The 25,749-nt window shown below is 38.0% G+C and overlaps 2 protein-coding genes across 2 annotated transcripts; both read left to right on the top strand.

Annotated features, from left to right (window-relative positions):
- The first annotated feature begins 9,682 nt into the window (after positions 1-9,682).
- Positions 9,683-12,127, top strand: LOC131774232 (dual specificity protein phosphatase 6-like). Its single transcript, XM_059090244.2, is given in 4 exon segments — positions 9,683-10,215; positions 10,437-10,838; positions 11,495-11,767; positions 11,770-12,127. Coding segments are annotated over 4 exon segments (1,167 nt in total). The 5' UTR covers positions 9,683-9,782; the 3' UTR covers positions 11,829-12,127.
- Positions 12,128-22,033: 9,906 nt separating this feature from the next.
- LOC131774218 (uncharacterized) lies at positions 22,034-25,363 on the top strand. The gene is made up of 5 exons (XM_059090227.2): positions 22,034-22,078; positions 22,262-22,364; positions 22,479-22,544; positions 22,648-22,712; positions 25,242-25,363. The coding sequence occupies exons 1-5, from the start codon at positions 22,049-22,051 to the stop codon at positions 25,326-25,328; spliced, it is 351 nt and encodes a 116-aa protein (XP_058946210.2). The 5' UTR covers positions 22,034-22,048; the 3' UTR covers positions 25,329-25,363.
- The last annotated feature ends 386 nt before the right edge of the window (positions 25,364-25,749 follow it).

Raw genomic sequence — 25,749 nt, 5'->3', positions numbered from 1 at the left:
ATGTTTCTTTTTCCGGGATTAGGCGTGATCAACTGCAATTTTAATCTGTAAACGGCTTAAATTTTCAAGGTGGCACTAACCCGACTTCACCATTGGACACGCAATGTCTTTCATTTAATTTAAGGAGCAAGAGAGTTATAGAATAATTATCAGGTTCTTTTCCGGTCCCCCTTAAGTTGTGAATCTTTACTCCGTTTTTTATGTCGTTTATTTATGAGGATGGGTTTGTGCGGCTTGAACAATCCATCATTTCCGTCATTTACAAGACTATGAATCTAAGTCGATAAGATCATAACAATATTTGCTAAAGTTATGGACGGTTTCCTTAATTTAGTTAGTGCGGTTTATCACTGTTCTTTATAATTTGGTATGATTTGGTATTAAGGGCGTAACCGCGAGCTAATTCTATTTGTTAACTAAAAAAAAAACAACAGGCAGGTTTATTCAAGTCACAACTTGGTCAGTTTGAAAAAAAGGGCCCAAGTTTGTAATCATTTGCAATCTGTTTTAATCTTATCAGTGTCCTCGGTCATCGTTCCTTTTAGTTATAGTTGCCTCTTGGGTGTTTAACCCATGAACTCCTAAGAGTGCCAAGCGTTTGATTTTTCCTTATAATATTACCCCTAAATCCAGCATCAAGATCACAAGAATAAAGGAAATGATCACCAACTAAAGAAGCTCTTGATTGTTAAACGAATTCTCCCTGTCAGCACCGTAGAAAATGTATAGAGAACAGTATGGAGAATATGCCGACTGATCACAGGGTGTAAAAGTTTATTTGGCTACACAAGTAAACGGTAGAATTGAAAGGCTTTTCCCAATTACTGAAACTGGGCTAAAACGATCCAAAATGAATACTTAAAATATGACATTTATCAGGTGATGCATTTGATCCTTTAACTCCTAAAATCTGATGGTTATTCTTCCCCTGGCTGCCACATATTTCCTGCCACATATTTCCTAGTCATGGGAACTTGAATTAAGATAACAACTTCTACCTGATAAGTTTGCGTGTTCTCATATCCTGTTTGATGGATGATAAATGGATCTTGTAGGGAGAAGTTACATGTTGATCACCTCTGAAGGTGAAAGGGTTAAGAATGAACACACCGTGACTTCTGAATCATTGGTCATGACTAAGAAACTAATTTCGTTCCCTACTTGAAGTGTATTTCTTTGAGAACCTAAGCTTTTGAGAGGAAAATGATTTTGTTTATACGACTATGAGGAGTAAACAATATGTCGCCTTATTTGCTCGTTTGGGCATAAACCCGTTACGCAATCAACTGTAGTCAAATCTTTGTTGGCTTTTGAACATTTCAAACAACCAGTCAGGATTCAAATGTTGATGATTATCGCTGATTACGCTGCAGTTATGAAGTAACTTAGCTTAATTACAGCACTAGAAATATTTGGTTTTGTGTTTCAAGTGTTACGCACATATCGTGATTAATTTACACAATCGCGGCTCTTGGGCTGCCAACGACCGATCATTCATTTTAGAAGGCAGAAAATTAAAATGTGCACGATCATGCTGACTGGTAGTCTTTTTGGTCTCCCCTTCCTTAGGGCTCGAGCCAGCAGACGAACTTATCAATTACTGAAACCTTTGGGTGTGCACTTTCTTCTGGAGAGATCTTGAATAAATTTAGAGGAAATTGGATGAGGGGATGAAAAGACTTTACTCATAGGAATGAGGAGAATTAAAGTTTTGACGTAAAACGAAATAGTTAGAGGAATCATCACGGACCAATATTTGTCATTAAGTAATTGCAATTCGCAATTTTTGGCTGCATCATCTTGAAAAATAAGAGTATTATATAAAATATTTACGACCGCTCTTAGGAAGTGAAAATACTGTCAAATTCTCAATAAAAATACCTCACTTTACTTCCAAAGTGCATCGCTTGTTGTCTGATAGCTTACTTTTTTGAAAAGAGGCCATTTTAGCGAGTTATCCATTTCTAGATTCACTACTCCTAAGAGAATGACAAGGTTACACACTCCATTTCCGAACGTGTGATCCGAGAAGCAAAACAAAAAACAAGCTCAAAATGACTGGGCGGCCACAAATCCAAGCATATATATTATATTTTCATTTCAATTCACTACCAACTTAATCCTTCCCGTGATACCGACGCTAAGCCGCAGTTTGCTTCCAAAATTTCCAGTATAAACGTTTCTAACGACCTGCGTACATATTTATCACGACACACGACCGTTGAAAATCGGCTGTAAATTTTGCAAGCAAACTGCGGCTTAGCGTCGGTGGTAGTGATTTGCAATGAAACTGCAGTATAGTGCTTGGATTCTGCGTTAGATTTGTGGCGGCCCGGTTATTTTGAGCTTGGATTTTTTTGCTTTTCGGATCGGGTGTTCGAAAATGGAGTGTGCAACCTTGTCCTTCTCTTAGGAGTAGTAAACCTAGAAACAGTTTACGACAAAAATGACCGCAAGACAATCGGTGCAATTACTCGAAAGAGCGAGCGGGCTAAAATGACCAAAAACTCTATTTTGGCCGCAATATGCGCCATTATACCCAAGAGAGAGAGAAGCTTACTTGATCGGTCGGAAATTGTAACATATGGCAGGGGCTCCTGCATATGGTAATTTCGCAAGATATGAATCGAAAAACAGAAAATAATGGAATTAAATTTGGTGAGGTCGTGACTTCGCCTTATCTTTGTCCGGCCAAGATGAGGAAAAATAGGATGTGGCCGGAATTTCACGTGGGCATAACACAAGACTGAAAGCTGTGTACGAAACCAAACCGGAACTAATCTGTTTTGATTTGTTCTAGAATTCAGCTGTGAGGTGGCGTAACTGCCATGCCTAAGGATATCTGTTCAACAAAATATGTGGGAGCGGATACAAAATATACGCAGACAATTTCCCGATCAAAATAATATTGCCCTTTCAATATTCATTTTGCTGTTCTTTATGGAAACATTTTCCAGCTGATGGTGGGCGTAACGTATTTCCTACAGGAAATAATCTAGAAAAAGAAAGAGAGAAAAACAGAAGCCAGATAAATATTGCTATTACGATCACTCAAAACATTACCACCTTCTACTTTATAAGGAAAAAATATTTTTGTTTCCCACGCACTTATAGTTTCTATTAAGAGAAATTTATGCCCAATTATTTTGTCTTAGTTCTACCAATCCTCTTTTTTAATAACTCATTTATGTACTCTTTAATGAAACAAAACAGCTTAAAATCCTAACACTTTTTTGGCCACAATTTTTCAATAGCTATAATGGCCTCAAATGCCCCGACTTTCTGTCCCCTAACATGTTTATTTCTAGAGCGTATAAATATATTTTGTCTCTCATGAACTCGGAAGACTTGTCACGGCTGGTAAGGGTAAATGTCCGTACCTCTTAACCTACCTTAGCCCCACCATCCCCTCCCCCAATTCTTGTGAGCGGGGGTGGACTGGGAAACAAGGGGTGAGGGAGAGGGCGGGAAGTCTTACCTTCCGCGAAATCCATAAAAGGAAGCTGATTCATTACGAACTTAGCTTTCTAGATACCAGAGTCCTTGACCCAGTAACAAACGAGTCTTATCAATTAGAAATACTCTTCTTTCTTCGACTTTTCTTTTTTTTTTCTTTCAACCAAAACCTTTCTGAGATTTTAGTATCTCACTGACATTTAATTTAAGGTAGCCAAATCATTCACAAACCAGTCGAATCTTGCGTAATTATGAAATTCATAACTAAAACCTTATAAAGCTAACATTTAAGAATTTGAAAGGCACAGGTTATGATGATAAAACAGTTATCGATGCGAAAAAAAGAGAGTTTAACCATAAATGCAACTCAGAGGCAAGAATCTTTCTTTTTTCCAAGGCAAGAATCTGGTCTACATAGCTCATACATATTTTGTTGCAAATCCATCCAAAATTACGGTATTTTAGGATTGCTTCAGTGTCTGATTTTTTTTTTTTTACCAAAGATGGAGTGGTGTCCTTGTGATGTAAAATGTAACAAAGTTGCCTGTGTCCAGACACCCGCTGAGAAATTACTTCATGTTTCACCACTACACTTATAAGGAAGTTCGTTTATCGACGTTAAGTTGAAACAACGTTGCAGTGATCAATAATCACCACTTTAACTATCTCAGTTTATAATTCCAAGTGAAATACATAATACGTCAATGAGTTAATAAATTTTATTGAAAAATCAAGTAAAAAAAACAGCAGCGCATGTTGACGACGGAGGAACCTTTTTCTCAGGCTCTCTCTCTCGGTGCATAACTCTTCAAGAATGTCAGTCTCTTTGGGACTGTGTTGTATCTCGTGCGCAGTCTGTGTTTTATCTCGTGCGCAGTCTGTGTTGTATCTCGCGCGCAGTCTGTGTTGTATCTTGCGCGCAGTCTGTGTTGTATCTCGCGCACAGACTTGGAAGACCTAAAAATAGACACACGATGTCCCTAATAAACACTTGAGCTAAGCTAACAGACGTCATCGCCATATTTCAACAAAAACTGTTCTTTGTCAATCAAAGATGGGCGCTCGCAGTCTAAACAGTTTCCGATGAATCTTTGGTCTCCAGAGAAGGTTGCATCGATAATATAAGGTCTTTGGTGTTCAAGGGCAAATGGCGATAAGAAAAACATACTCAATGAAAGTGCGCGGTTTACAATTTCTTATACGAGGTTTCTTTTCCTAAATCGTTCACCAATGTACTAATCTTTCTCGGCGTCAATTATGTCGTTTCACAAGCTAAAAAATTGTAGAAGAGGTGAAGAACTGAGTTTTCTCGCCAATGATAGCAAAATTTTTTTTGCAAAGTTGTTTAAAAAAGCCGGAGGGTCGAAGAATTGTAATTTAACAATGAATAAAGGGAGAAGATCGAAAGTAAGCATTTCAAACCTGTCATTTTGGTGTTATTTTATTTGCTATGTATTTCTAATCAACTCCCACGCGTTTACGTCGATTTCGGAAAATTATTGATGACTTAACATGCTTAACTTTAACTCAACGCTTTTCTTTCGCAATCAGTTTCGTGTCGCTTTGCACAGTTATCGTTGGATTAAGAAGTTTTTTACACCAATAAATTCAGTTCGAAACAGGTAAAAATTAGTGAAGTTTATTTCAATTTACACGACTTGACACAAGTCAGAAGAGGGATTAAATCTTCCTTTGACGAAGAATGCCTGTTTAATTAGAATTTATTTCTGTCAATGCATTCATAGCGGTGGGGCCGAGCTCAGTGGAAACCATCGGTTCCGTTCCTAAATTGTTTAGTCGAAAATGTAGAACATTCGGTTAGTTCTCCGTGGTTTTCCATAGCAATGACAACTTTGTCCTTGCCATAAACATTCAGCGACAGGTACTCTTGCAATCTCCCTTGAAGTTGTTGTATCAGCTTGTCACGCAACACAAAAGATTCTAAAGACTAGCAAGGGGGGAAGGAAAACATCCAAGCGTCACGTGTACTTTAAACAGAACTCTCAAGCGTCACGAATTTAAAAGGGAAAACTTCAAATCTCAGCTTGACCTGCCTTTCTGAAAAATTCACGCGTCGCGAATAGATTTTGGGCTTAATCACGTATCACGTATAAACAGTTTGCCAACCTCATTCTACCGACACAAAATATCAGACATTGATTTGCCTCAATTCTTGTTGGCGTGAACCATTTTAAGTTGGGATTCTTAAAAATTCGCTTAGACTTTAAAAGATCTCAAACAGGCTCAGGTCAAGTCCAAAACGGGATATTATAAAAAAAGTTAAGCATTTTAAATAGTTAAGACTTCTCTGACATTGTTACAATGCTAATTGTAACCAAAGATAGCGGTATTTGGGAGGAAAGCTTTGGGGAGCGAAAGTCATATTCTAACTATAGAAGATTTACCAATAAATTACCCTCCACCTCTTTCCGTCCTTCTCTGCTCGCTGTGGTTTAAGATAACTGACAGATGATAGAAAAATGAAGCGGAAATAATTTGCAATAATCTTCATTCTAGCGGAAATTTATTTTTAACAGGTTAGAACGTTTCATTTTATCGACGAAAGGTTTGTTTTGTAACTGCTGATTAATAGGGTTCCGCCCCAGGGTAAATACGAAGAGACACTGGGATTACTGATAATTCCATTACAGCCACCTTTGTCAAAAATAAAACAAAAGTAATTCAGAACAATACACTGAAAGAGAAAGCATGAATCAAATAAAGAACAGCATCAAAATACTGCATAAATAGACAGAACAAAAGATAAATGAAGCCGGCCCTTGTGCAATTGCCACACAAAAGATATTCATCCGAAATAACTCTTGTCTTTTAATGAACTTCATTCTGCCTGCGTTTTCAATGTTTATGTTGTTATTGCAAGGAGTCTTTAATTAGGTATTTTATGATAAAACACTCATAAAAACTCTATTTCACCTGATTACAAATATATTGAAAAGCTACGTAAATCATGAAGAGAAGATGGCCAGAAAGAAGAAGTTGAAGAGACTACTTAAATAAGATCTCAGCTCCCTTTGTGATGTCAAAACTATTTATCATTCTTAATCATCGAAAACAGAAACTAAATGGGCCTTCTGATGTAATCTAAAACGGACGTAATATTTCCAAGGGTACTGTTCCTCCCTTCTCACATCGACCTGGGAACGAGGATTTGCATCGAGCTTGATCCCAAGAAAGCAACTTATGGTATATAGCTAACCCAAATTTTCCAAGATTGTCAAATACAAACCGTGTTCAATCTTTTCCATCTCAAACTGACTTTTTTCTGGTTTATTCTTTCTAGCATATGATTTTTACTCTCCGGGAAACTAATATTTCCATATGTTCTAGCTTTTTCTAAAGTCTCGTATATTTAGAACCATTAGAGAAGTCATCTCAAAATGGCAATGGTTTTTTTTTTGTACAGTCCTCTAGAACACTCAAAATAACCACAGAATCGATGACCACGAACCTCATTTCACATCCCACTGATTTACTGGGCGAGTCGGCATTTTTTAAAATCAGGCTATGTATGGAAGGTAATGTAACTGACTCCAAAAGCTCTATTGACAATTACAGAGCGTTGGTTCATTTCCCTAACTTTGTCCTGCCTCAAGGAATTTCTGCGATTCTTCGAGACGTATTCCATTTGGAAGTAATCACTATTGAAGACCATATATAGAATACAGATAAGCTGAAAAGGAACCACCCTGGGAACTTAAGCGCGCATCAGCGACTCTACAAAACTAAAGAAGATAAAAAAGACATTCGCTCCCCTGTGGGTACATGTACCGTAAATCAGTTTAACAATAAGCCGTGCTCAAGCTAAGGTGACGGAGGGGGAATTCGTAAGGCCCAGTGAGTTATGCAAAGCGGTTTATAATCTCGAACATTGCAACCGGCGAGAGTAGAGAAACAAAAAAAATGCAGGTTCTACTTTTTCTGCTCACCCACAAAATCAAAGTCCTTGTTTTACTCGTTCCTACTGACAAGGAACAGCGAGTGAGCGGTGTAGATGGCGACAGAATCGTGAAGCCTGTTATTGATACAATCGAAGCATGAACTTCGAGGTTCCAGATGTCGCCAGATAGGAAATGTCGGAAGGGGGTGCTGGCAGTGTTGTAAAGGTGACTGATGTGAGATCCTAAAATAACTGAGAAAATCTAGGGAGATTTAACACTGACCCTTACAACTCAGAGGTGCTTGTAAACCGAATTTGACATGCCGCGCAAATTGATATCTGGTTTCTCTAGCTAGCATATGACTGCAAAATACTGACTATTTTTGTCGCTGTACGAATCGAAGATCATACTCCAGAATCTATATTATTGATGGTTTACCGCTAGTTTCAAGTGTTTTGGGTATGGCAGTCAAGCTGTCAGCCCGTTTTCCGGCGATATTCGCTAGTGAACCACAGCTGAAATATTGGTCGACAAGCCTGAATAGGGCGCGGTAACTCACACGTCGACTTGTCAAAATACTCTAAGCTTATAGATATTACTCTTTGGGACACACAAGCTAATTTTCTCTAAGAGCCTTTTGAAATCAAGAGGTATGTTATTTTTTTTCCTGGATTAGCAAGCAAGTAGGCTCGGCAGTATTAATCTTCCTTCCCCCAACGCCTTTAAATTTCATAATGAGCACGCAAAATTCTTCCTTAACTGCTCATCTTGAAGCAGTCTAAACTGAAATTAAATAAACGTTTTTCCTTTATTTTGGTTTCGGGTTAGGTTGAAATTCAAAATAAAACGTTAATTAATCTCTTTTTCAATTTCGAATTAGTCTAGATCACCCATACGGAATGGATTAAAAATTACTGTAATATTGTCAATCAATTTGATCTTTTTACCGCGTTTTTCGTTTTTCCTCACTATAACATCACAATGTAGAGCATATGCTTAAAGCAAGGCGAACTGGGGAACTGCTTTCTTTCCTAGATTTTCCGTTGCGGTTTGGCATGAAAAAGTCATAAGCGGACACATCGTCGCTAATTTACTATCAGGGCGTTGACGCATCACGGGTTAGACATTTATTTTCCGTTTAAGACTAGCGGTTTTTGCGGCCCATTCAGCCCCGGACCTTCAATATGCCAAAAATTTATCCCGCTTCCGTACAGTAAGGTAAAGTAAGGCTTTAGTGTCAATACGTGTGAATGCTGTAGTTTAATAAAGCTGTTATCAGACTCGATAAACTTGAGAACTTTCTTAAAGAAGCTTGAAGCTGTGAGCAAACTGTGTTTGTTCCGTTCCCTCGTATTGCTGTTTTGTAAAACAGTGAAAGTCAATTAAACTCGAAAAGAAAAAGTTTCGAACTAAAAACTGAAGTATGTTTTAAGATTAACATAAGACACGAAAATAGACTTTGTTCAATATCTGTGGTTATTTTAAAAAGTTTTTTTTCAGGATTTCTTGGGTATGGCATTGGATTTCCGTTCGAATAATTATTAATTAAGGTAACATGCTAAGAACAAACCAGAAAATATGACAACTTGTCGCTGATTGGCCACCAGGAAATATTCCGAGTCTTTCAGCGCGACCTAGTGACCTCAACATGTTTTGAAATATTCTGAAAATGAAATCGAGCTTGTAACAGGATAGCATGGGCCAAAAACCATTACGAAAAGTTATTTTAAACAATTTTCCTTCCGAAATAGTGAAAAATTTTCACCAATTCCAACTTTATCGATGATACTTTTAGTGTCTGAAGCCGATCGTTCGACCGTGAAGCGAACAAAGGGCAGGATTTCGGTATTGTTACGTAAAGGAAGGCAAGCGCTTTTTGAATAGCAATTATGAGTAATTACTACCGCGCCCTAGATATTGATGTGTTCCGAACCAGCGGGATACGGTTAAAAAAAAAAACTTCGTTGTTCTTTAACCAAGTCGTAAAATCGCATGTCCACAAATAAACATTATGCCCCTGTCGCTACGCTGTTCATTACTGCCGAATATGTAGAGCACTTTGGCCAACTCCGAGTGTATTATTACAGCATTTCGCAAGGCCTGTTATGATAATTTTTTAGCTTTCACTTAACCGGAAGCATTTGACAGGTGAGAGAACGGGTTACCCCTCCTTTTCTTTCAAGTCCTGATATGTTGCTATGGAAATCATGACGAAAGAGCGCCTCTCTCAGCGAGGAAGACTCTGATTGGATAGTTACGACATACCAACACATAAGTAGATAATGACTGTCAATCATCTCAACGCTAAATACAATGTGTTCATTTCACCGAATCAAATTGTTATGTTGGTGTGTGAAAGGAAAACATCAAATCACTTTCTCTAAGAGCGTAGCTTTAGCGAACCTCAAACGTTGAACCGAGTTTGAAATGCCTTCATTACTTTACGTGGACAGCCCAAGGAGTTATCGAAGAATTCAAGGGGAGAAGAAGAAATACATGGCCAAAGGCGCCACAATTTCATGGTTGTCAGACCAACTGAGCAATGGAGCAATCTTGTTACTTCTCGACTGCCGACCGTACGCCGAGTATGCTCAGTCCCATGTACAGGGCGCGATTAATTTAACTATTCCTTCCCTCATGCTACGAAGACTAAAGAAAGGCGCAAACTTCGCCATAAGTTCAATGATCACTTCGGAGGATGGCAAGGCTCAGTTTAACAGGAATCTTCGCCTGGCGTCGGGAATAGTTTTGTACGATTCGGAAACGAACGATGTGTCGAGCGTATGTTCAAACAGTGCCTTAGGAGTCTTGCTGAAGAAGTTTTCCGAAGATGTCAATACGCCAGTTTGGTTACTTGAAGGTAAGATTAAAGATTTGTATTTAATTTAACAATCGTACTTTTGTCCTCAAATTTAGTTGACTGGCGTGTTAACTAAATTTTCGACAGTCTGTCGCTTGCTCATTTGCTGATTCAAAAGGGGACACCATCAGAATTTTGTTTGTTTTTGAACTAATCTCGCCCGCATTTAATCTAATATACGCCACTCACTAATTACAACGATTTGTTCCGATGTTTTTCAGGTGGCTTTACGAAGTTTGAGAATAAGTATCCCAGTTTTTGCGTCGCTGGAGAACTCGTCGATAGACCACTGCTGTCTCTGTCAGGATTGACGATACAAGACACCGACATCAATGACCGCGCGTTGAAACTTGAACCAATTACACCACAAATCACTGATCACCAAGAGTCCACGACAAAAGTCCCTGTTCAGATCCTACCTCGTTTATACCTTGGCAGCGAAAAGGATTCTTCAGATTTGGAACTCTTAAAGAAATACGAAATTTCGTATATCTTAAACGTTACACACGACAAGCCGAACTCTTTCGAACATTTGCCTGATTTTAAATACAAGAAACTCCCAGTAGAAGACAACTGGAGAGCTAATCTATCCGACATGTTTCCAGAGGCATTTCAATTCATAGGTGAGTTTGTTAACACTAATAATTTTTTTCGCTCGAAGATTGATTAATGTTTTTTTTCGATGTAGTAGATTTGATGGATAAAAAATAGCGAGATATAGCAACCGTGGTATTGCGGGAAAGTTGTAATTCTTAGCGGCAAACGCCCCCCGTAGAAATAATTTGTTACTTTTTATACGTAACTGGAACAAATCTTTTGACTTTTTAGAGCAAGTGAGTTCGGTAATTCGAAAAAAGAGTCGTTTATTAATCAAGTGAGTGGGTGGTTATGGACTCGAGAAACGAGCGCTGGTGCATTCACTCGGCGTTTGTTTGTTTAATGCTGGTTGGTACATTGAAGAAAGCTACTACGTTGTCATCTGACGTAAATATCGCTCAGAATTGAACTAAAGTAATCATCTATACAGATACCCCTTGGGTAATCGCTAAAACATTTTTGGCTAGATTTTAGTCGCTTCTCTAATAAATTATCTTCGCTATACACTCGTGGTCCGCTTTGAATAGATTTTGCCGCTAAAGCAAGAATTTCTAATTTCCTTCTTCAGTGTAGCGTAACCACTATCCATTGCTTTATTGACTGGATATTGAATTTGCGGCTTAACTTAAGTTTTGATACCTGCACTCCTAATAATCAAAACTTGTTTTCTTCCTTTTTCCAGATGAGGGCATCACACAGAACCGTGGAGTTTTAATTCATTGTCTTGCCGGAGTCTCGCGTTCGGTGACTGTAACTATCGCCTACTTAATATCAGCCCTCAACATGACTTTAAATGAAGCTTACGACTTCGTGAAACAAAGAAAGCCGAGTGTTAATCCAAATTTGAACTTTATGGGACAACTACTGGAGTTTGAAAGGCAACTCAGAACACCTCAAACCCCAAGTTCCACGACGAGTACGCTCTCGAGCGACTGTAGTTTAGACGGCGAAGTCGAAGACTTGAGTTGAACGTTGTTCGTTGGAGCTGTCAAAAGGTTGAATTCAAATCAAGCTGATAGATTATAACAGAACTTAAGAATTATTCTCCGGAAACAAAAGGACGGCAAGCAATGATCTTTAATGAAAGAGTTACAATTAGCAGAGGTTATGCCGAGAAAGTTTAAAACTATTTCGTATCGGAGAGATATACAGTTACTTTAAGGATAGAGCGAACGAAATCGTTTTAAAGTTATTTAGAAATTGAAGTTATAGTTTTGTATAGCGCATTGAAACCATTTTGTGGTAGTTTGAATAATCTTGAGGGAACTTTGCATTGTATGCAATTAAACTGTAAGCACACTTTTGTGCTCATCGACTAGTTTCTACAGAGTTACACACTTCTTTAAACTTTGCCAGACACGTACTCCATTTAACACGTTTACGATCAATACCTCTACCATTAGTCTTCTCGCGCAGCCAATAACCTTCATAACTGACGATAATTCTATCGATAAAGGAATTTCTTTTATTAAAATTCATTGTATACTCCTACAGCATCAATTTTGATAAAGAAACCCTCTCCAATTCCAGATTTATAATTTATGTTCAGGAAGATTTGTAAATAGTTAAAAATATTGAATGATATTTGTGGGAAATTCCTTCAATTCATAGATTCCGGAGAAGTTGTATATATGTATTAGTTAGTTGGTTATTGTTAGATATACAGATTGTAAATACAATTATGAAATATCTCCTTAAATAAATGTAGAAAGTTCTCAAACTCAAAATGAAACGTGTTTTGTATCATTTATTTTTGTCAGAAGTTGCAACATGGCAGCGACTGAGAATCGTAGGGAAGGAAATATAATTTACTTTGTTCAACCTCTGTGGTAGCAAGCACGAAAATTTTGCCTCGAGCAGTTGTTGTGGTTGTTTTGTCAATAACTGTTACACAGTCGAAGTAGCCATTCACTCGTATGGTTTATTTTTAGCTTCTATACTCAGCGAATGAGTCGAGGTATGGTCTCATTCGGTCTCCAATCGACCCCAAGAGTTGATCTTTTCCACGATGTTCTAATTCCTTCTGCAAGATGGGAGGTTGAAAATGCTCCAAAGTTGAACTTCAAGCAGTGATTAATACGTGTGTTTCCGGTATTTTGTTAATAAGACTCCATTAAATATTGCAGCTAAAGTTTGTTTTCGTTAGTAAACTGGGAGGAGAAATCATCTTCTGTGACATGCTTAATCCGCATGATAGTTAGCAATTACCCTGAGAAGCCGTAGTTAAAACTTAAATTTTTCATCAGAGAAATTTTCAACCCATACATCTCGTGAGCAACATTCTGGCACTAATTAAAACTTGTAACCTTCAGGGCAAAAGTTGTCACAGGCTTCGATTTGAATTTCTCTTCTACGGGATGACAGAAGAGAAAAAAATCGAAGAAAGTAAGCTTGATTGGAAAGAAGAAGGATAAACAACGAGTTAGAGTTTTAATACACGCGAGATCCGGCTTGAGAGAAGTGGAATTTTAGCCTCACGCGTTTTGCCGGCAAGTTCAACAGCACGATTTCCGGTCTTCCAGACTTACTGGCGCCAACTATATTTGCCTCTATTTTTAAGATGATTACGACGCATGCGCAATGCTGTTCTTCTGACTAGATAACTTGTATGTCGCGCGTTCGACCGAATAGAAGACTTCTCTCAGCCTTTGTTGACCGTCAATAATTCGTAATTTCATTTCATGATTCGAAGAAGTTGCTTTTTCGCCTGGTTCCTGAAAGACTGTTTTGTAGGCCTTCAAGCACAGATCGGTCGCGTAAATAAACCAAACGATTAATTATTCAAACGGAAGCGATCAGTTTTCAAATAGAACCCTCAAACTCGCGACGAAGCTAACACATTTAGCCACCTACCGGAATTAGGGGTCACCTTTCAGTCATAAGACACTGATGAAGCAGTTTTGGCGTTCTTTTCATTGGGCTGGGGTAACGAAATCGACAAGTTGGGACACGAGTGCTTTGGCTAAGGGGGTCGTGCGTTTCCCTTGAGGGTAGAGAAGGAGAGGATAGCGTAGACTTTGCGAAAACTCAGACGATAAGTATCAAACATGTCCAGGACGTAGTAGTGAAGGAAGGAACCATTTTGTTTCTCAACACCTTCCGACGTGATCGTGTTTTTCCGCTTTCACTAGAGCTGAGCCATTTCCGAAAGACTGTCTGATGCAGCCATCCTTTTCAAACTACTGTGGGATGAAGCCCTGGGGAGATGTACTCAACAGAGTTTTATACAGGGGTGGGGGGGGGGGGAGGGTTACCCTTGAGACTGAATCTCCCCTCTTTTCATTTGCAACTTCAGATACACTTTCGTATACATACCAATGAAAAATGGCACCCCCATGAATAACCTAGTTGGGAAGAACTTGATTAAAAGAGCTGTGATAGAATTCCCCTCCCTTTCGTACCTTTCCAACTCTTTGGTATACCTGATGACTGTAAGGGTACTTTGCACGGGTGACCCACCTACATATGAGATATCAAAAGGAATACCACTCCCCGGAGCCCAGGTGACTAGTTTAGCACAAATCATAAGGAAAGTTCCCCCCCCCCTTTCCTTTCATAATCCGCCCTCGCCCACGTCAACAGGACACTTTCCACGTTTTTTTCATTGCCTCGATGGGAGTAAATAAGCCCGTGGGCGTTTGAAGTATTATGTTTTGATATGACTAAACCGGATTGTTGCGCAACCACGTCTTGATAAGCAAATTCAGCGAAGGTTTTCGTTTTAATTGGCACTACTGCTCAATGAATAAGTTGTTATTGCCAAGCCGGACTTTTTCTACGTGCTGAAACAACACAAGCGTCGGAGCCTAAAACGGATAACGCGATATTTTTCATTTTAGCAGGAAGCTGTGCTAACTTTGAATTTCTCAATGGGATATTGCATATTGTAATTTTCAAAACAAATTATGACACAAAGCGAAAGTGCTGATGTGGGCAAAACTGTGCGCAATAAGGGAGAGAGAAGCGCCCACGGCCTTTCTTCTCATCGACCTTCTTTCTGATTTCTTTCATCGATTTCTTTACGCTCAAAAGAAAAAAATATCGAAATTTCAGTTAGATCTAAAAATAGGCGTAATGCAAGACCTTATCAAAGGCTCATGGTTTTACGTCACGCTTGAGCGAAGTAAACAAACCCATTTGAAATCTACCAGCGTAAAAACAAACGTCTGTAAGGAATAAGCTCTCTTTGTTTAAACGCTTCATTAATCATTTGATGAAGTTGTTTTAACGTATTATTTGCTTAGAACTCGTGACCTGTCGAATATTTTTATAACCAGTGTAGACATTCATGGGTTTCCGATCTCGTTTATGGTTTCAAGTGTTTTTTTACTTATTAACGAACTTATCACGCCGCATTTGATATCATTAAACTTTAATTTTACAGTATAAAGATTCCGTGGCTACTCATCCCTTTAAAGTCTTCCAAACATTCACATTAAACACTCATAATCTTGTATAGAACGAAACTTAATATTTCTTGCAAAGGTATAACACAGTTAATCAACATTCTCAATGCACTGGAAAGAAATTCAAGTTTAGAAAATTGTCTGTGTTGGCGAAGTTCACGTTTTGGAAAAGTTTCAAATTTAACATTCAACGGCTCAAGTATTTGATTCCGTTGATCAGATGAAACTCCGTCTGGGCCATAAATCTCAAGTGACTTCCACCTTCTAAATTTCCCACCTCCTCACGAATCATCGCGGCAGCTATTGCAGCGGGAAAAAAAGGGCCTCGAATAGAACATCAGTTTTTTGATCTACTTTAAAACCAACAGGAAAAAAAGGTTCAGGACCAAATGTGTTTGAATTCTATAACACGGCACAAAGAAAGATTGAACTTAGCTTGGTTAAAAGTATTCTGTAATCACGGACAAATTTAACGAGGAAAGATCCAAGTAAACAAGCTATTCTTTAGCTTAGAACGAGCATTTCCACCATAACATTCTATTTTGTCATCGCTGCGATAAGGTAGGGATGATGATTCAATATTTGGCGGGGGTTGAAGGTCTCGTTGCCTAGCAATATCAGACCGGAAGGCCTTACCCGATCACACCGCCATATTTTTTTGGAAGAAGGTAGCGGTTACTAAGCTCGAAAACAATGAACCTGTAATACATCTCCGTAGCGAACCCAAACAATTTTACAAATAAGATGTTAGGCCGTTTCTGATATATGGTCTAGCATAGGGGCGATGAAAGTAAGAAAAGACCGTTAAATTCAGCTTGAAGTATAAGATCCTCTTGTATAGGAAATTAAATTATAAATGATGTAAAGCTAACACCAAGGTATTCAAAAGTTTTGCAGCTTGTGTCGGTGAAAAGAGGAGAAAAGACAATGATATTTGCTGGATTGTTCCTGACTGTTTCTGCTTGTTACTGTAGAGAAAGAAAAATACTATACATGACTGCTCCAGCTGTTTAGATGCAACGGAAAGAGCCTTTGGATAATCTAACAATAGTGTTATGATAAACAACAACAAAAAGCTTAAATCAACATGTATGCATGAGGTTAGGACAAGGTTCGTGCTGAGGGTACCGATGATATAAGCTTGGCGCGACTCGATGGTATTTCCTGAGTGCGATAATATAATTGGCTGAACCTAAATACAGAAGAGGACTCGTGTTAATATGTTTGTTTTAACGAAGGTATCATGACTTGTTTAGTTAAAACAGTTTTGATCATGAAGCTACTTTTAATTGAGAATGGTTATTTGAATATATCGTTCGGCTCATACTTGATAGTCAAAAGATGGTTCTTTCTGTTTTAAGCGCTTTTGCCCAGAGGTCATGAATCTGGAGGCCTTACACACACCCGCAAACAGAAGAAAATCAATTCTTCATTTGAGGATAAGCAGGTTTGCATCCAGCTTATCCGGTTTTTTGTTTTAACTTTTCTTAATTTCTCTCCCCTTCACCAGGATTTCGACTAAGCTGTTGCTTACAGCAAGTAAGTGACGCAGTTGAAATAATATGGCAGGAATTCCGGGCTTTATACATGAAGTATTTACGGAGCCCGGTAAAAGAGCCAAAAGCTTCTCAATATACGCTAAAAAAAATCAAACCAAGATTTGTTTTTGCTTTATGTTACGCTCAAACGTATATCTCAGCTAATCAATCTGAAAGAGCAAGTTTCTTTTCTATTTTATCTTGACTGACGCACGGTTTGTTGTTTACACACACTTCAAGCTGTATTTTTCCGTTTTCCTCGGGAGAAAAAAAGCTATTAACGCTTCATTCGCCTAGTAATGATATCAAGACACTGCTGGGAGACAAACATATTTTTATCTTAGGACGGAAAGAGTAAGTTTTTATCAATATCAACATCAGATCACCCACCACATTAGGAAAAGAGACAATTTTCCTGAATACTGAGTGAAATTGGCACCAATCGAGCTAATGAGAAAATTCTTAGAATCCTCTAGGTCCTTTTCCAAGCTAATTACACAGTAAACTCGACTATTTTCCTTTTCAGGTGCTAACATTCCTGTGATAATGTTTAATAAAAACCGGAAAGGTTCTAACTTAAGCCAGCATCAGTATTTAGTAATCAGTCCTTTATCTCAGAGAACAACATCACGTTTCAGTATCGACTCTATTGTATTTGCTGTCTGCATCGAGCAATAAAATCAAGTTGCAGGAAATTCCACCTTTTTCCGGTTCTTGATCTGTTGAACATAAAAACAATAAGCTGGATTGGTTTTAAAAGGCGAATCATGCAACTACGGTGCCCCGTGGAGAAAAACAAGCTATCAAAACGATCCAAATTAATACGGTTTGATTAGTAGTATTAAAAGAGATCTCCTAGTTTGGCTGATAACAAATTAGAATTTCTAAACACTTATGATATATGAAAATAATTGTTTCAATTTATACAACACAGAAGTTTATTTCTAAAAAAAACTGACCATCAACATAGTTTCATTTTGTCGTTATTTTGATGTGGTTACTTGTTTTACCTGTTAAACCAGTCAATCCTGAGAGCGGACCTAAATGCTTCGTGTGCGTGACACAGAGGACAAGAAGATTTCGTAAATGTACACTTTGTTTAGCAATTTCTAGGTTTTTTATCACTCTTTTCTTGCTTCAGTTTGTTGTTGATGAAGCAGTTTTGCAAGGCTTCCCACAATGGGTGGGCTGGGAAAACGTAACCGGTTTCCGTAGTACAGTTTCAATACCAAAAGCCACACATCCCTTTTTTAATATTGTCAACAAGTTTTCAACCTATGCCCTCTCTTTGTTACGTAGGTTGATGTTTACCTTAAATGTCACGTACAACCTCAGCAAAAATTAGAACAAGGCCGATATAACATATATTTAAAACCGCAAATTGACGACACATGGGTGCCAAACTAGATAACACGCTAGTTTTAAGCTAAAAATAATCATAATTAAAAAAATCTGGTGCTGTTTGTCTCATTAAACTTTAACTTTTTCTGCGTAAAATATCGATCATCTTTAGCCCCTTTTTAGATATCGTTTTAGTTCTCCGCCGCTTATGTTAATATTTCTTGAAAAAAATTCGACTACAAATGATTAGATTTCCAAGAGGAGTAGAAAAGCGGGTAAAAACCCTGTTTCAGAACAAATTTAAACTGGCTGAAATATATGATTTTGAACATCTTTTAAGACCTCCTTATATTGAAGCCTTGACTGCGTTCAGTGGAGAGTCCTTAAGGAGAGAGAGCCGGAGAGCTTCCATCTTGCCTTAACCTAAGTAGCTGAAAAAGTGTACCGACAGTTTTTCCAAAGTAAACGACTTAATTGTTTAAATTTTTTTCTAACTTAGAAGGGAACGAAGCACATGCCTAAGCGCAATTTTACATTCGAGAAGGCAGGAAAATTTTCTTTCGCGGAGAAAGTTGAATTTTTAATGAAAAGATAAGCATCTTGAACTGCAGTTTACGGAAACGGTTCAACAACATATGCCTTAGTTTATAAGTAGCATCAAGAGATAATATTAGAAAAATTGGTGCAAGTTTGTAAACGAAGCTCACAGTTCCTTCAAGAAAACGAGAGAAAATAAAGGTACCATCATATTTTATTAAAGCAAAATGATAAACGATTATTAAACAGAAATTAGTGTTTTTTGTCGTTTAAGTTAGACTCTTGACGCATTTAACAATGACATGTAATGTTCCTTGCATGGATTTTGGTTTGGCTGGTTGTAATAAGCGTTGGAAGGAGGGAAATGAAATCGCAAGGAGACTGGGATCCTAGCAGCATCTGCAAAACAGCCGAATTTAAATTATGAATAAAGGGGGTAAATTTCTAGAGAAACTGTGGTGCTGCGTCAGTGGGAGAGTATAAAGATTATATTATTTCGTGATAAAGTGCATTCCTAAAAGTTTGTGATTCTTAACAATGGAGTTACGATTAAGAGGTCTTGAGTGTGGGCATAAAAAAACGGATATGCTTCGCTTAAGTCGAAATACAAGGTATAAAGCAGTTTCGAGAATTCTACACCGTACGCAAATATCACCGTCTAAAATCTTTAGCAGCAATCTTAGACAAAATCTATATTCCTTTTGTGGTTTTCAAGTTGATTGCTGCACGTAAGGGTTGAGTTAAACGTTTTGGACTAATTTAGCTGTTGTTTCAGTTCAAATGATATATTGCCTTCGTACCAAGGAGGTTCGATCATTTAGTTCCTCTTTGTATGAGTTGGCCGTTAGCTAATCAAGGCTTGAGAGTTCGTATCAGTACAGCTGCAGATCGAAATTTTAATGTGGACATGGTAACCTTACCACGGTTTGTTCTTCATGAGTTTTAGGAAAAATTTAGCCATAATTTTTAAGATTATCATGAAGCAATCTGTTTTCTGAATGTTCCTCATCCTTAGTCACCTGATATTTTGTTGTCAATTGTGTTTTTACAGATTACCGAGCTAATATTTTGAAGTTTCCTTCCAGCTGAAGTAAATTTTGCAGAAACCCAAGTTGACTCGAAATACTCTGACTGGAACACGACAGTTTATTCTTCTCCAAATGGTTCATAGTAACCTGTCATTACTTATCTTGGGGGTGGGGAGGCTTACCCTGTTAGCAGCGACCAAGAGATCACTATAATCTCTTACGACGACTGATTTCCTCTCCGTCCCCCCTGAAAATCATTTAAGCTTCCCAAAATCCTCCACCCCTCCCCCCCCCTCCCAAGGGTAAAATGATCTTTTATAACTTCACAAACAGCACGTGTAGAGCAACAATGTCACTGTTCGTTCTTTGGAGTGTCACAAAATGCTCCTTTGTACCTCAAAAAAAGTTGAGCTTCAAAAAAAATTCTAGGATATTCTTATGCCTCCCTTTTGCCAAAGAAGTCACGTATCGATTTGCTTGCGGTTGAAGAAGTTCCCGTGGGAGGATAGTAAAAAATTTTTGATAAGAGGATTGCGAGCAAATTAAGCACGCCCTCTCAATTGGGAAAAACATCAAATAAGCTTTGACAATATTATCCAATATACACAATCGTGATATCTATTCTTAGACTATTTCTGGGTTAGATGAGTGTCTTTATAAACTAGCAAGTAGATTTAAAACCAGACTCTCTATAATTTACTTTCCCGTATGAGCAGATTTATTTGACAGGCCAATATTGTTCCGGAAATGTTTAACAAATGGTAGAAAGGGAACACATTGAAATGATAATTGTGACGACTTGATCTAACCAAACCGGCGGAAATTAATTCGCTAAATTTAAGCTCAAAATCCAGTTGAGTGTTTTAATCGACACTAATCGTCTGTTTAGCCGTGCTGTTGAACTGTAATCGTTTTGTTTGGGTGCGCTGGTCAACTGTAATTGTGTTCTCCTGCTTTTTGACCAAAACCATGCTCCTTGTAAGAGTGAAAAAATATAAACCTTTACATTACATACATGCTGTTAAAGACTCTTTGATACAGGCACTATGACAACAGAACGTCACCCCTTTCCTCTAGTGATAAACACTAAGTGACGAAATCTTCCCGTTTTCAAACAGGATGTCACGTTCGAAGTAACTATTTTTCCCTGGGCAGAAATTTGCGGTTTCTCACTGCCAGTCATGGGCTTTTGCTGCTGACTTCAACCCCTCATATTAATCCTGTCGTAGACTAAGGTGCAAACAGGCACTATGACAACAGAACGTCACCCCTTCCCTCTAGTCATAAACACCAAGTGACGAAATTTTTCATTCTTCAAACAGGATGTCTTGTTCGAAGTAACTATCTTTCCCTGTGTAGAAATTTTCGGTTTCTCACTGCCAGTCATGAGCTGCTGCCGCCACAGGCGGCCCAAGCTCACGTCTCGAGAAAAAGCCAACGATGAGTTCATGAACGCGTCACGCGTTGTGTGACTCTGTGTTAAGTTACGGGAGGAACCGTTGAAAATTTGAACACGTTATAAGGAATAGTATGGGGAACGAAATATGGTCGATTTACAACGATAAATATTTCGAAATATGAATATTTTACACGTAAAATCAATAAAACTTACTCATGCCCTGTGTATCTGTCGTAGTTTCTGGCGATTTCTGCCGTTTCAAGCTTGCTTTACCATCACTGTTATCCATGTCAAAAGACGAAGTGGATAACAGTGATGGTAAAGCAAGCTTGAAATGGCAGAAATCGTCAGAAACTACGACGGATACACAGGGCAACGGTTCCTCCCGTAACTTAACACCGAGTCGCACAACGCGTGACGCGTTCATGAATTCATCGTTGGCTTTTTCTCGAGACGTGAGCTTGGGCCGCCTGTGCTGCCGCTGACTTCAACCTTTCAAATTAATCTTGTCGCAAACTGAAGGTGCAACAAAAAAGAACAAAAGAAACAACAACAACAACAAGAAAACGAATCGCGATTACAACAAGTAGACCACACTCTTCATGAACCCTGTGAACTCCGGAACTGTATTCTGTTTTGCGTGTGGTTTAGGCGTTGCATGTTACGCTATCTAAAGAAACGTTGACAACTTTGATTACCGCAATGTTTTTGGCTCGTGTGGGTGTTCTCATGTGGGTCAATTTGGACCAAGTCCAAAAGATGGAGTGGGGGAAAAAGCACGGAAATAATTACCCTCCCTTGGAAAATGCCACGAACAAGGAAGCATCTTGATTGTATGATTCAAACGAGTCCGACGTGGGGTGACTCGCGATCGGTTTCTGATCGGTTCCTGAAATCTTGCCTCACTTTTTTTCCCTTTCTTAAAATTCTCATGTTCTTCTGAGAGAAGATTTCAAGACCTCTAAGGCTTCTCACATCTTCTTCGCCATGAAAAACATCGTCATTGGTTTACTACGTGTAAGAAAATTACACCTTTGACCTTAGTTGGCCGACCAGGAATTTCCTTTACTGCGCAGAATGTAAAATTCACTGATTACTACGTGCAGACTGTGTTTGATTCCTGACTGGGTTGGCATCGTAGCTCAAATCGTCACCCAAGCCCTTTTTTTTGTTGTGACCGTGATTTCGTGTTTTTGACAGACTGGGAACGAACTCCCCAGACTTCTTTTCGGCCGTGTACCTCCTCTCTCTTCCTCTCCTTCTCCTCCTGAGAAAACTGTCTTGACTTGGTTGAACAATCCAGGTAATATCTTTGCCTCAATCAACCATCTTAACCTCCAATTGTTGAATTTTAGTGGCTCAGTGATTAAAGTGTTAAAGTGCCTTTGAACTAACCAATTTTTGGCAAAATTTGTAGGATTTTGGCGAGATTGTTCACGTCTTGATATGGCGAAGTCAAAGAATCACACCAACCACAATCAAGGTGAGTATTTAACCAGTGTAACTTGTGTTTCAGTTTATTTCAGCGAGTTGAAGTCTTTATGGCATATTTATTTCAATTTGATACACTTTGTTTACTCTTTTAGGCCACAAATGGCACAGAAATGGAATCAAAAAGCCCAAGAAGCAGCGATTTCCATCTTTGAAAGGGGTACGTTTACCGATGATTTTAAGTTGTTATTCTACAGAATGAAATAGTTTTACCTCTTTTTAAATACCTCTTTTTAATGTTAGTTTGTGCACGGTTATAACGCAAACTTCGAGTCCTGTAAAAGCTGTCGTTATTAGCGGAAAGTAGAACCCATAATTATGTGACTCGAAATTTGCGTTACATTGCGTGACCCAGTAAATACAGAAATCGTACGTATGTGCCCCTTTTTATGTGCAATTATTTACCTCGATCGATCCTTGAGTTCGATGGTCTTAAACGAAGATGTGTGTTGAAAATTTTGATTTTAGTGATGAATGTAGAAGGATAGGTAGAGTGCTTATGATCTAAAGTAACTTTTGGACACGAGTGCTGTATTTTCGACATATATAGCATCAAGGACTTCCTGTCAATTTCCTGGTGTTGAAAAGTTGGTGGTCATTTATGCTGGCGAATTACAATTATAACAAGGAATTAAAATTGTTTATCTTATGGTGTAGTCACTTCCAATCTGATATGCAAACTTTTGATAGCATACTGCAGTTTGATTAAGACAAGAAGCCTTACTGGTTACACGAAATCTCAAGGAACAGCCTAACTTGGAAGCTTGTATTGGCTCTGCAGGGCAATCCTTGACCCATACAAACTTTACATCCTCTTTGATTTAAGTTATAAAGATATCACTTTGAATAAAAGGCACTTACACCTACAAAATTGGCTGTGACTACACCACAAAAGGAATTTGTAAAGAAATGTCATGAGAGGAACAGTGTAAAGTGACTAAGGAATATTCTCCGTGATTGGGCTATTGAAATTGAACTGGAGAATTCTGTGCAGTGATGGAATAATTTTATAATCTTTGAGAGGTAAAGAACATCCTGTACCTAGAGTGCACCCTGTTTGACTTGCTCATTCGTAAACAGCATTGTGTTTGTGTGAAAAGAATTCGGATAGAAATGTAGATGTAACTGCATGGACAATTAAATATGGAAAATATGACCTACACTACTCAATCTTTTCACTCCCAGGATTGCACTAGTAATTCTCCTCACTGTCTGACTTAAAATTCTTAGGATGTTAGTTTGGAGAATTTTGCATTGGATCAACAAATAATCCTCCAATTGACATTTTTCTTTAATCTCATCACTTGGTCACTCATGGGAGTTGCAGGGTTAATGAATCTTTAGAGCTATCCAATGCTTAACCCTAAATCCCAAGATCTTAGTGTTATTTCTCCCTTTTAGCTGCTACACATTTCCTTGTAAATTAGTTGTGAGAATTTGGTGTTAGATCAGGATAACAAATTGTACCTGAAATGTTTGAGTACTCATGCCGGTTTGCTGAATAATGTGAAACTATTATAGGAAGAAGTTTTATGTTTATTATTTCTGGGAGTTAAGGGGTTAAGGTACATTTCCACCAAATACTAAGGGTTATTTAAGATTTCTCTGTGAAGGCACTTGTCTGTCAACAACAATAATGTTCACACTCATTGAAATGTGCAATCAGATGGCTGAGTTCTTCTTTCCCAAGATTGTTATAGTAGATCAGTCCCCTCAAACAGTTTTAATAATACTGTGCTTTCAGCTATAGAATTATATTCATCTTTCTGTTTGTAATTATGAGGGAGCTATAAATGTGTCACTTAATGGATTAATAATGGCAATAGGACCGAGTGGAGTCCAGTTTGGTCTGTAATGATATGAGTGATTGACAAAATCAGACAACTGTGAAGTAGGAGTCAGATTTGTTTATCATGAGTATGATTACAGACAGAATTGGATGACAACAAAATCCTTTTACCAATAAATCATAACCATTTCAATTTCCAAAAAAACAAATACACTTAGAACAAATATCCCCTGTGGCAACAATGTCTTTAGTTAAAAATTCCTCCATTTTGATAATTGCCTAGTTTTTCTTTGGATAAGTGGTTGTTGCTATGGTTATTGTGATCAATTCTGTGATTGGTGGATTTAGCTGAGAGGACAGATTACACTGTCCAATTACAACTGTACAGAATGAGTGAAAATTGAAGCTGGGAAGGCACCAATAAGAATTGAAGAATTTGTAATGCTTATGATTAAACTTGAAATCGTCACTCACTGATGCAGGTTTCAAGACAATCTGAGCTAAACAACTACTAACAGTCCACACAAACACTTTTGAAATTCTGTGTTCGCAGCTATAAATTATGTCCTCATTTTATATTACATGTAATTATGAGTAGTGGTGAATGCTCCCCTGAATGGATTTTACTCTAAATTTTCACTTGCTAATGCATGCTCTGGAGCAAGAGTTAATTAAGAGTAAATTTTACCATCGAACTTGATATTTTCAGACATAGAGACTCTCTGAAAATATAATTGTTCATTACCCATATAATTCTCTGACAAATAGTTTTTGAGGTTGTGTTCTTAGTCATACAAATAATTTACTTGTTTGGTTGGCAAAGCATGACCATGATTGATTTCTTTTCTTGTCATCCTAGAGGCTAACTTTTGTTGTTCATATTTGCTTTTTGTTTTTAAGGTTGACCCGAAACTCCTGAGAAACTTGCGTTTTGCTAAGAAGCATAACAAGCGCCAAGGTGGAAAAGCTGTGAATATGGAATCTTAAGCTTTTGTTTGTGGAATAAAAAAAGATGTAAATAACTCTTCCTGGTGTATTGTGTTTGGTGTGGGTCTTTTAGATGTCTTTGTACTTAACATCTACATATACAACCTAGTTGGTATTTCCTTCATGTAAATTTTGTTGCTTAACAAGGGTGAAAAGGTTTAAAATTAGTGAAATTCCCCTGAAAGTGCTGAACAGTAGCCCATGGGTTAAACCCTTAAACTCCCAGAAGTGATTAACAAATAACTTCTCCCCATAACATCCATACATCGTCATATAGGTAACAAGAATACTTAAAACTTATCAGGAAGAAGTTATCTTATTCTCATACTAATTTACAAGGATATTTTTTCAGCAGTTAGGGGAGAAAATTAACAGTCAGTTCTTGGAAGTTAAGGTGGAGGGCAATTGATTTCCTTAACTC

This window comes from Pocillopora verrucosa, chromosome 11, assembly GCF_036669915.1.
Source record: "Pocillopora verrucosa isolate sample1 chromosome 11, ASM3666991v2, whole genome shotgun sequence".
Taxonomy (NCBI): Eukaryota; Metazoa; Cnidaria; class Anthozoa; order Scleractinia; family Pocilloporidae; genus Pocillopora; species Pocillopora verrucosa.
The sequence above is the reverse complement of the archived record's forward strand: the minus strand, read 5'-3'. Positions and strand labels throughout refer to the sequence as shown.

Excerpts from the sequence above, each read along its gene's own strand:
- LOC131774218 (XM_059090227.2), top strand. The coding sequence starts at position 22,049 with ATGAAAAACATCGTCATTGGTTTACTACGT. Across the intron at positions 22,365-22,478 it reads GACTTGGTTGAACAATCCAG|GATTTTGGCGAGATTGTTCA; the intron begins GTAATATCTTTG and ends CAAAATTTGTAG. Across the intron at positions 22,545-22,647 it reads TCACACCAACCACAATCAAG|GCCACAAATGGCACAGAAAT; the intron begins GTGAGTATTTAA and ends TTACTCTTTTAG.